We start from the raw sequence: 11,824 nt of genomic DNA on the forward strand, positions 1-11,824 counted from the left end.
GAGCCTTCAGAGAAGGAGGGACCGGTAGGCCTTCATGAAGAGAAGCTTCAGAAATAGCCATACGGATCCAGGCTGCCAAAGTTTGCTTTGAAGCAGGCCAACCCTTTTACGGAAGCCATAGAGGACAAACAAAGCGTCCGACTTCCTAAACGAAGAAGTGCGGTCAACATAAGTCCTTAAGGCCCGCACAACATCCAAAGAGGCCTCACCCACGGAAAGACCCGGTGAGTTAAAGGCCGGAACAACTATTTCCTCGTTAACATGAAACTGGGAAACAACTTTGGGAAGAAACTCGGGCCGAGTGCGGAGCACTGCCCTGTTCCCATGAAAAACCAAGAAAGGGGGTCTACAAGAGCCCCTAACTCAGAAACACGTCTGGCCGAAGCAATGGCCAGAAGGAAAACAGTCTTAGCTGTTAGCCATTTAAGATCCACTGAGCCCAGTGGTTCAAACAGCGGTCCTTGGAGAGCCCTCAGGACCACAGCCAAATCCCAAGGCGCCACAGGTGGAACAAAGGGCGGCTGAATGCGGAGAACACCCTGCATAAAGGTGCGCACATCCGGGATTGTAGCAATCCTACGGTGAAACCAGACAGATAGGGCCGAAACCTGTACCTTCAAAGAAGCAAGGCGAAGCCCATGATCTAGTCCCGCTTGCAGGAAGGCGAGAATCCGAGACAGACGAAACTCCCGCGGTGCATAACCTCTCGGTCGACACCACTGGAAGAACGTATGCCACACGCGATGGTATATCCTCGCGGAAGACGGTTTCCGAGCTCGTAACATGGTACGCACCACAGAGCTGGAAAACCCCCGGGACCTCAGCATGGCCGTCTCAACAGCCACGCCGTCAAAGACAGCCGAGTCAGGTCCGGGTGAAGGCAAGGACCCTGAGACAGAAGGTCCGGTCGTAGCGGCAACCGCAGAGGACTGTCCACGGACAGACCCTGAAGGTCTGAGAACCAGTGCCGTCTGGGCCACGCGGGAGCTATCAACAGGAGCGTCCCTCCTTCCTGTTTGAATTTCCGGATTACCCGTGGAAGAAGGGAGACCGGAGGGAACAGGTATGCGAACCGGAACGTCCACCGGACGGACAGAGCATCCACCAGAGACGCCCCTTCGTCTCTTGTGCGAGACCCGTACACCGGCAACTTGTTGTTGTGCCGGGACGCCATGAGGTCGATTTCTGGAAGATCCCACCTGTCCACCAGTAGTTGAAAAACGTCCGGGTGCAGGGACCATTCCCCTGGATGAACGTCCTGGCGACTTAGAAAGTCCGCCTCCCAATTTAGCACTCCCAGGATGAAGACCGCTGATATGGCCGGAAGATTGCGCTCCGCCCAAACCAGGATCCGAGAGACCTCTACGAGAGCCGCCCGACTGCGAGTTCCTCCTTGCCTGTTTATGTAGGCCACGGTGGTAGCGTTGTCCGACTGGACCTGCACCGGGCGACCCTGGAGAAACCGCTGTGCCTGCTGGAGAGCTTTGAAGACCGCACGGAGTTCCAAGATATTTATTGGAAGCTCCGCTTCTGTCGGCGTCCACCTGCCCTGGAACAAGTGTGGACCCGAAACTGCTCCCCAGCCCCGAAGACTGGCGTCCGTTGTCAACAGGACCCAATTTGGAACCCAGAACGGACGTCCCTTGTTGAGGTGGGTCGTCTGTAACCACCACGCAAGGGACAGGCGAACCTCCTGGGTGAGCACAATCGTCTGGGACTTCAGAGACTGAGGCAGCCCGTTCCACTTGGACAGGATCAGGTGCTGCAGAGGTCTGGAGTGAAACTGGGCGTATTCCACCATGTCGAACACCGACACCATGGAGCCCAGTAACCTCATCGCCGAGTGTAAGGACCCCCGGCGGCTGTGCAGGCAACTGCGCACCCTTGACTGTAAAGCAGAGATCTTGTCCTCCGTCACGAAGATCCTTTGCTGTCCCGAGTCCAATAAGGCTCCAAGATGCAGAATCCTCCGAGACGGGATTAGAGTGGACTTCTGCCAGTTGATTAGCCAGCCGTGCCGTTGCAGCAGTGCAATGGTCAGGTCCAAGTGGCGTAACAGGAGCTCTGGAGATCCTGCCACCAATAACAGGTCGTCCAAATACGGCAACATGCGGACGCCCTGCAGCCGCAGAGAAGCCGCCATGACCGCCATCACCTTGGTGAAAACACGTGGTGCTGTTGCCAGGCCAAAAGGTAACGCCCGAAACTAGAAGTGGTCGCTGCGGATTGCAAACCTGAGGAACTGTTGATGGCGCAAAAGAATAGGGACATGCAGGTAAGCGTCCTGTATGTCCAATGACACCATGTAGTCCCCAGGTTCCAGCGCCAGAATGATGGACCGTAGGGTCTCCATCCGAAACTTCGGGACCCGCAAAGACTTGTTGAGTGCTTTGAGGTTGAGAATCGGACGATATGACCCATTGGGTTTCTGTACCAAAAATAGATTTGAATAGAAACCCTGGCCCCTCTGGGAGAATGGAAAAGGCACTATAACTCCAGCCTGGAGCATAGTGTGCAATACCTTCTGCAGCTCCGTAGCCTTGTTCCGGTCTGATGGTAGACCCGTGGTGAAGAAGCGAGCCGGGGGTCTGTGCCGGAAGGAGAGGGCGTATCCGTGGGAAACCACCTCCAGAACCCAAGTGTCTGTCGTAGTGGTCGACCAACACTGGGCGAACTGTAGCAGGCGGCCTCCCACCCTGGGATCCCCCAAAGGGAGGCCCGGACCGTCAGGCCGCAGGCTTGTCATCTGGCTTGGGGGCCGGACGTCTGGTACTCCATGCCTGCTTCCGGGGCTTGACCGATTTCTTAGGGCCAGCCTGTCGAGGAAACGACTGTGGTTTGGGCCTGCCCTGGGCCCTAGATGACCGAAAGGACGATGGTCCCGAACCAGAAGGAGCAGCGGCCGACGGGAGACAAGCAGTTTTGGCTGCCTCCAGCGTGGCCACAATCTTATCCAGATCCGGACCGAAGAGAACTTCTCCGGTAAACGGCAACGCTTCCAGACCTTTCTTGGAATCTGCGTCCGCCTTCCAGGATCGCAGCCACAAGGTGCGACGAGCAGCTACCGCTGCTGAAGAAATTCTAGACACCAGAGTACTAATGTCTAGAGCCGCCTCGTTGATGTAGGTGGCCGAATCACGGAGATTGCCAATCAACTCCGCCTGTTCGGCCGGACAGTCGGATTCAAAAGAAGCCTCTAATGAATCCGCCCAGCGCTCCATCGCTCTGGCAACCCAGCAAATGGCCATAGCCGGCCGTGCTACCCCCCTTTCAAGGGAATAAGCGGACTTCAGGCAGATTTCTACCTTGCGGTCCGTAGCATCCTTAAGGGAGGACATGGATGGCATCGGCAATGTGGCACTACGGACAAGACGGGTCACGTGAGAATCCACCTGTGGAGGGGATACCCACTTAGCAAAATAATTATCCGCGAACGGATAAGCCACCGCCAGGCGTTTCTGCGGCTGGTATCTTTTGCCAGGTTGTTTCCACGCCTCCTCTAAATGGTCCACCAACTGACCCGAAAGAGGAAAGACTGTGGCATCGCCCTTCACATCTTTGAAAAAGGCATACTTAGATTTAGCCGCTGGGGGAACTTCGTCCTCAATCACCAAGGCTGTGCGGACCGCCCGAATAAGTCCAGGAATATATACTTTGGACTTAGCATCAGCGTCCTTAGTATGGAGAGGTTCCTGATCGTAAGGATCCAGAATCTCCCCATCATCAGACGTCCCTTCGTCATCCTCATAAGGAGCGGACAGAGACGCCACCGGCCTTTTATGAGGCCGCATCACAGACTCCCCTTGCAACACATCCGACAAGTGCTGTACAGAACTCGTCAGCGAGTTAACCCACGCTGGCTCCTGAGAACCCGGGAGCGGGGAAATAGGGAGACTGTGGGGTACCACCAATTGTCGTGGGAACCCCTGCATGGGTGACGACACCACAGACTGCTGGGACAAACCCATCGGAGTAAACGCGGGCTGCGGAGCTAACTGGCCCACTAAAGCTGTTAACGCCTGAGCGAAACAAGCCCAGGGCGGCTCCTGTACCGGTGCTGTAACCGTAATAGGCCGCGCCATGGACAAACACTGCCGGCAAAGGCCCTCCACGCTACCCTCCCCCTCCGCTAACGGTACTTTGCACGTGGTACACTGTAGCCGGAGGGGAAAATCACTTTCAGACATTATGGCACCACGTATGTGACCTCTCTCACCAATTAAGTATTAAATAGGCGAGAGACCACCCTGCAGCACCGCACCGCAAGGGCTTTAGCAGAAAGAACAGGGACAGTAATAAAGCTGACAGTTTAGAGAAGAAAAGTTACAGGCAGCGCTAGCACAGTCACATACAATGCAGAGAAATAACAATTCCTGCACTAACAGCGCTGATCACTCAACTACACAGACACAGGGCCTGGTAGGACACAGCGCTGCATACACAGACCTGAGCCAAAGCAGAGGAGAGGTATGCGGGGGAACCCAGACCACGATGCTTCCTTCCAGACTTCCAGCAGCGTTCACCATGCGTTGCAGAGAAGATGGCCGCCGAGGAGCAGAGAGGAGGCTGGCCTGGGGGAGGAGCGCTGCCACAGGACCAGTCGGCAGCATGCAGAGAGGGCTGTGTGCAGCGGGGGAGGCACCGGCTGTGAGACAGGGAAGGCGCGCTCCCCTGGCATGCATTTAACCCCTGGGACGCCGCAGCGCTACCGCTCTGCTGCGGTCCGCTGTCCCAGGGGGTAGTGGAAAGCGCAGGTTGGTCGCCTGGCTCCACGCTGCAGCCAGTCCCCAGGAAGCCCCCTGCCTGGGGACTTAGAACCATGGGACCCACCGCGGGACCCCGCTGCTTACCTTTGTCCCCCTTGGATCCGGCCATGGTCCGGAACATCTGGGGTCACCGCTAGCTGTGACCCCAGATGCTCACCAGCATCCCCGGATCGGTACCGGCGTTCTGGTACCGGCGGGGGTGTAGGGAAGACAGCATGGACGTCAGGACTGACTGTCCATGCTGTACATCCAGATGTGCAGCCACAGCTGCACTGAAGAAAGCTTCAGGGGCTCTTCTAGCCCCCACTCCGACAGGTGCACCCGACGCCGGCCGGGCACCAAACTAAACTGAGGTGCCTTGGCTCGGGGGCGGGGTATAGGAGGGGGACCCTAGTGCATCCTGGGAGGCTGAAAAGCTTAACTCTATGGTGCCCAGCGACTGACGTCACACCTATACCCCAAGGTATCCTGTGGATACCCTATGGACCCTGAAGTAGAAACTTTTTTTTTTTTAATGCACTGAACAAGTAGTAGGAAAATGGAACAAAATGGTGTCACTATAGTTTCAACACCAACAGCTTTAAACAATTAGTGCAGGCCTGCCCTGGCTTATAGAGGACACTTTGGGTCTTATTTTGTCCCAGCATTGGCTCAGTAGGTGTGTGGCCAGTTTTAGTCATTAAATGGTTACATGGGACGTATTATATGGGCCATTGGGACTTTATCTGCCATCAACACTGAATGTTTCTCTGCCAGACAAATACCTGGATAAATGGTTTTCTCAATGGTAAATTCCACCCAAGAGGAGATGGCCGCCAGTGTGTATTCCAGGCTGTGGTTCAGCAGGAAGGAATCCAGAGATAGGCTCCTAGGATTGTTCATCGCCGTAATTAAATATTCAGAGTAGTGAAAAAACGAGAGGGAACACATGTACCTAGGAAGTAAGAGAGTAGGTCTCATCTTTATTGCGGTTAAGAATCTAACATCACAACTAAACGGCTATTTTCAGGCTTGTTGAACAAGCTATAATGCACAGGGTGGAAAATTAGCTATTTTCCGCTTAGCAACCAATCGGTTGCTGTCTTTTTCCTAATGCGGCTTAGAGACTGAAAGCAGACATCTGATTGGTCTACATCGGCAACAACAAATTTTACCTTTGCACCAGTTTTAAAAAAAAAAAAATGTCCCACTATATACAATATAAAAATACAAACCAGCTTTATAGGGAAATACTATAAAAGTGGGTGAATATTAAGTGAATGAAAATTAAGTGAAATCAATATTGGCTCCATATTCTACAAGATACTATAACATTTACCTTCAGTTTTAATGAAATAATGATAGTTTTTTTTTTTTTTTTAGAAAGGACAACAATTACCCTGTACTTTCTGCTTCCTACACTGGTTTACAATCATCCCATGTGTTTTCATGAATATGTATTGTCCACTACTGTTTAGAGGACCATGCATAGTGTACCCATCACCTTCTCATAATTGTGTCAGCCATTTTGTGGTCTACACCAACAGCCATAAAGACAGCCTGTACATCACTAGGAACTAGCAACATTACAGAGGGTAATGTAACCTGTATATAGGCGGACATTTTGTATCAACAGTTCCTAAAGAATTGATAGGCAGCAATCGAATCTCAGTCCGCAAAATGGCTGCCACCACTGTGTATGCGACGTGCAAACCTTGACAATTCGTTGAAGAGGTCGATTTGAGCCTGCCCTCATATACAGGAAGACGAGCCGCAATCTTCATCAGCAGCAATGGGTGTAAAAATGGGTTGGGTATGGGGTTCTCGGCAGTCGGGATGCTGCCGGTCAGAATACCGACAGTCAGAATCCCGACACCCGTAGGCAAGTATAGTACCATTAATCCTAACCCCTACACTAACCCTCCCTCACCGGTGCCTAACTTAACCGCCCTCCCTAGTGCCTAAACCTAACCTCCCCGCACCCTAACTCTAACCCTCCCTCCCCGATGCCTAAACCTAACCTCCCCCTTAGTACCTAACCCCCAATACTTACCAACGGGATGCCGGTGGTCGGGATACTGGAGCCGGGGATCCCGACACTTTCGGGATTACAGCACCTGTATTTTGGCCGTCGGCATCCCGCACGACGGGATGCTGACTACATCCCGTAAGAACAGAACTGGGAAAATCACTGTCTGCTGTCACAAGGAATATAATGTGAGTGCAAAATTCCCACCTTCTGAGACCTCCACATCAAAAAAGAGACTATGCTTGCCTTATTATATATTCCACTTATCTAGTCTGTGGAATGCCTGTGACTCAGGTATGCAAATGATGGGAGGCAGATTAGTAGTGTGATATTGGTTTCATGCATAATAAATACAACTGCCCTTGTAGATGTGCTGAACGCTATAGGCTTGTTTTTGTGGTTGGTTGTTTTACAAGTCGGCTCCTTTTGGATTGTATTTTAGGAATAGTCTTCCTGTGATTACTCACCATCCAAAGTGCCTCCACGGTGACTGGCTGACGCTCACCAGCAAGCCACAGCCAAACGCAAAGCCTAGCAGGGAAGCTCTGATGGCTACCTACAAACAGAGACACACGTTATGTGCAGGAAGTGGACAATTACATACAGTGACACCGAGTATTCCCCTAATCCTTCTATAGCAGGTATCCGTTACTTTCTTTTGAAATCTCAGCCCAGTAATAAGTATTAGCAAATACAAGTGTGCAACTGAGAATTAACAAATGTTTTAACTTGCACAGTTCATGGTCATAAACATTTCCTCTATGTCACAACCACAAATGAATCGGCCTTGTCCGTTACCTTCAGTCTGACCTCTCAAAGCCTATTAACAGATACTGCTCAAAGCCCTTAAACCTCTTGCTGGTGCCAGCCTGTGTTACCATCATGTACCATCCTTTTCTTGCTGCTTCTGATATACTGTGAAAGAGGGGACATGTCTTGTAACCAGTCACCAGCACCAAGTGGAATCGGCCATATTGCAGACCCGGACAGAATCCCATCTTCTGACACTTTTTGTTCATCTTCTCAACATACGTTCATGGATGAGGGTGTTAGACAACCTCACTGTTAGCTATAAAGGCCTGAGCGCTAGGTGGGATCTCAGGGGCTGGACCATGGAAGTGTCTAAACTCTAAAATAAAAATGTGTTTCATTTTATATGTCCGATCCCTAACATGACAAAGGAACAGAGCATAGGGAACTCACTGTACATCAATAGCACTGCGCAGTGGAGATCAGAATTGGACAGCAGATATTCCCATGTTGTCAGTGAAGGCATTTATAAAGAAGCACCGAGTATATTAAATGTGCTACAGGTGACGCCTATTGTGACATGAACGCATTACACGGATTGACGGATAATTCTGGTCAATGCACGATAAGACCCCACTGTCCCGTTACAGAACAAAAGGGAAGATAATATTCCAGATGACACCGGTGAGTTTCCTAAGGGGTGAATAGGGACCCCAAGCTTGCAGTTTCAGGAAATAATTTGTGACAAGTGGTGTACCCCAAGGTTCTGTACTTGGACCAGTGCTTTTTAATATCTTTGTTGGTGACATTGCAACTGGTATTAAAGGGAAAAACTATGCCTTTTTGCAGAGGACACAAAAATATGCAGCGGGGTAGACATCTGGAGGGGTAAGACAAATGATGGACGATCTAGCTAGACTAGAGGAATGGACAAGAACGAGGCAACTACAGTTTAATGCTAAAAAAAATTCAAAACTATGCACTTGGGTCTCAAGAACCCAAAAGATAAATATAGTATTGAGGGTACTGTAATGGAAACTACAGAGGAGGAAAGGGATCTAGGAGTCACTATTTCAGGTGACTTAAAGGCAGGTAAGCATTGTAACAAAGCAATGAGGAAGGCAAGTCAGATGCTTGGTTGCATAGGGAGAGGAATCAGTAGCACGAAGAAAGAAGTAATAATGCCCTGTATAGATCATTAGTATGGCCTCATCTCGAATACTGTGTTCAGTTCTGGAGGCCATATCTCCAGAAAGATATAAATACATTAGAGACTGTGCAAAGAAGGGCAACTAAAATGGTGCATGGTCTACACCACAAAACGTACCAGGAAAGACTAAGATCTCAATATGTATAGTCTGGAACAGAGAAGGGAAAGGGGGGACATGATAGAAACGTTCAAATTGATCATGGGTTTTAACAAGGTGCAGGAGGGAGACATTCTTTAAAAGAAGAGAAGTACGAATACACGTGGACATGCACTGACACTGGGGGGAGGTAGATTCAAAGGAAATTTGAGGAAAAATGACTTCACAGAAAGGGTAGTAGATAAGTGGAATAACCTCCCATCTGGTAGAGGCTAAGACAGTAGAACAATTTAATCATGCTTGGGAAAGACATAAGGATATCCTTACAAAGAACTGAGGATCACAGAGTTGAGGTTACCAAAAGGTAAAAAAGGGCAGACTAGATGGGCCAAGTGGTTCTTATCTGCCGTCAAATTCTATTTTTCTGTGTAAGTTAATGTTGAGCGGCTGTTTTAAATAACAAACAAAAATATAAAAAAATAAACTGGGGCAGAATGTTTCAATAGGCGGCACGCTCATGGCCAGCCCACAAGTTGATCCCAATGTCCACAAGCAACAGGTAGACTTTGATTCACAAGACATCAGTACATAGGGATATAGTCAGCATCCCGGCAGGCGCGCGGGATGCCGATGGTCTGAATACTGGCGCCGAAATCCAGACAGGTCGGGATCCCGGCACCAGTATCCCGACCGCTGGCATCCCGAAGGTAAGTATCGGGGTGTTAGGGCGTGGGAAGGGGGAGGTTAGGTTTAGGCTTCCTGGGAAGGGGAGAGGTTAGGGTAGGGGTTAGTAAAGTACATACCTGTGTTCCCTATGGATGTCGGGATTCTGGCAGTCGGTATTCTGACCAGCGGCATCCCGACAGCCGGGATTTCAGACCCGACCCGCCAGTGCATACTAGCCCTTAACTGAACAGACCTTCACCCAGGGCAATGCCAGAGGTGCCCCCATATGTCTCACTACACCCATACCGGGCAATGAGAGGTGCCCCCATGGGTCACTACACCCATCCCAGGCAATGCCAGAGGTGCCGCCATGTGTCACTACACCTATACCGGGCAATGCCAGAGGTACTGCCATGTGTCACTACACCCAAACTGGGCAATGCCAGAGGTGCCCCCATGTGTCAATACATGGCATTGCCTGCCAGAGGAGCCCCCATCCCCATGTGTCACTACACCCATACCAGGCAATGCCAGGTTTCCCCATGTGTCACTACACCCATAACTTGCAATGCCAGAGGTGCCCCCATGTGTCACTACACCCATACCGGGCAATGCCATAGGTGCCCCCACGTGTCAATACAGGGCAATGCCAGAGGAGCCCCCATCCCCATGTGTCACTACACCCATACCGGGCAATGCCAGAGATTTCCCCATGTGTCACTACACCCATAACTGGCAATGCCAGAGGTGCTGCCATGTGTCACTACACCCATACCGGGCAATGCCAGTGGTTCCCCCATGTGTCACTACACCCATACCGGGCAATGCCAGTGGTTCCCCCATGTGTCACTACACCCATACCGGGCAATGCCAGTGGTTCCCCCATGTGTCACTACAGCCATAATGCCAGTGGTTCCCCCATGTGTCACTACACCCATACCGGGCAATGCCAGTGGTTCCCCCATGTGTCACTACACCCATACCGGGCAATGCCAGTGGTTCCCCCATGTGTCACTACACCCATACCGGGCAATGCCAGTGGTTCCCCCATGTGTCACTACACCCATACCGGGCAATGCCAGAAGTGCCCCCATGTGTCAATACAGGGCAATGCCAGAGGAGCCTCCATCCCCATGTGTCACTACACCCATAACAGGCAATGCCAGAGGTGCCCCCATGTGTCACTACACCCAAAGCGCGCAATGCCAGAGGTGACCCCATCCCCATGTGTTACTACACCCATACCGGGCAATGCCAGAGGTGCCCCCATGTGTCACTACACCCAAAGCGCGCAATGCCAGAGGTGACCCCATCCCCATGTGTCACTACACCCATACCGGGCAATGCCAGAGGTGCCCCCACACCTCAATATATTCCCCCACCCCCTCAAGGTGCCCCCATATGTCACTATGGCCCCTCACTATATCCCCCGCAGTACCTGATAGAGATGCGCCCGGTAGAGGAGCAGCAGGAGACCATTAAGTACCGCTACGAATACGGCCAGAGCTATTCGGCCCTGCGCTGTGCCCAGCAGTCCCTGCCCCGGCTCCGTGTACTGGCTGCTGGTGATGAGGGGCAGGGAGATGATGGACAACCCGAGCAGAAAGCTGACCGCACTCACTCTGCCCTCCAGCACCAGCCGCACGCCGGCCATGTTGGAGGAGGCAGAGAGGAAGCCGGCGCGCACTTCTCGTCCGACGTGGAGTGACGTCACCATAAAATTATAGACTGCTGGGGCGACCCCTGCTGGACAAACGGGGAATAAGGCGAAGTTGAACAACAACATGAGCTTTTCTAGCTGTAATCTGTCCCTATTTCCCAAAGACAGTTCAAGAATTTATGGGCCTATTTATCATTAAATATTTGTGGCATATGCCCTGAAAAAAAAAGTTTTATGGGAGATAGCTGCAAATATTAAGTATCCCCTCAATGTATTATGTATTAGATCAGGGACGGACTGGGGCTGTACATCAGCCCTGGCAGTCCCCCCTGTGTGCGCGCAAAAGAGAGTGTGGTTTATTTTCAAGGGGGCATGCCGCGAGTCACAGGGTGTGGCCTCGCGGCTGCCCCCTTCTCTTTTCGTCCCACTGCTGCCACCCCTTCCCTCCCCCTGAGCTAATAGTATGTATCCAGCGGCGTGGGGTGGAGGGCGGGAAAACTTCCACCCTCCTCAAACCGGCCAAGAGACCATCGGCCCTTCTGGCAAATTACAGAAGTGCCAGATGGTCAATCCGGCCCTGCATTAGATATATCTTCTGCTGTCCAGGGGTTAAAGTGGGCAGGAAGGGGGTGGAACTGAGTTCCGTCACCTTTACTGGTAGGTGGAA

General features: G+C 51.6%; 1 protein-coding gene across 2 annotated transcripts in view; it reads right to left on the bottom strand.

Annotated features, from left to right (window-relative positions):
- Positions 1–11,185, bottom strand: part of ICMT (isoprenylcysteine carboxyl methyltransferase) — a 33,972-nt gene extending 22,787 nt beyond the window's left edge. For both annotated transcript variants that reach the window (XR_015869851.1, XM_088447746.1), the window contains exons 1-3: positions 10,936–11,185; positions 7,242–7,330; positions 5,531–5,700 (exon numbers count right to left, since the gene is read on the bottom strand). Coding sequence is in view for 1 of the 2 variants with exons in the window: in XM_088447746.1 (XP_088303872.1) it covers positions 5,531–5,700; positions 7,242–7,330; positions 10,936–11,151 (475 nt within the window). In the remaining variant the exon portion in view is untranslated. The remainder of the gene's footprint in view (positions 1–5,530; positions 5,701–7,241; positions 7,331–10,935) is intronic.
- Positions 11,186–11,824: the final 639 nt, after the last annotated feature.

This window comes from Taudactylus pleione, unplaced genomic scaffold (assembly GCF_031769625.1).
Source record: "Taudactylus pleione unplaced genomic scaffold, aTauple2 ptg000437l, whole genome shotgun sequence".
NCBI lineage: Eukaryota > Metazoa > Chordata > Amphibia > Anura > Myobatrachidae > Taudactylus > Taudactylus pleione.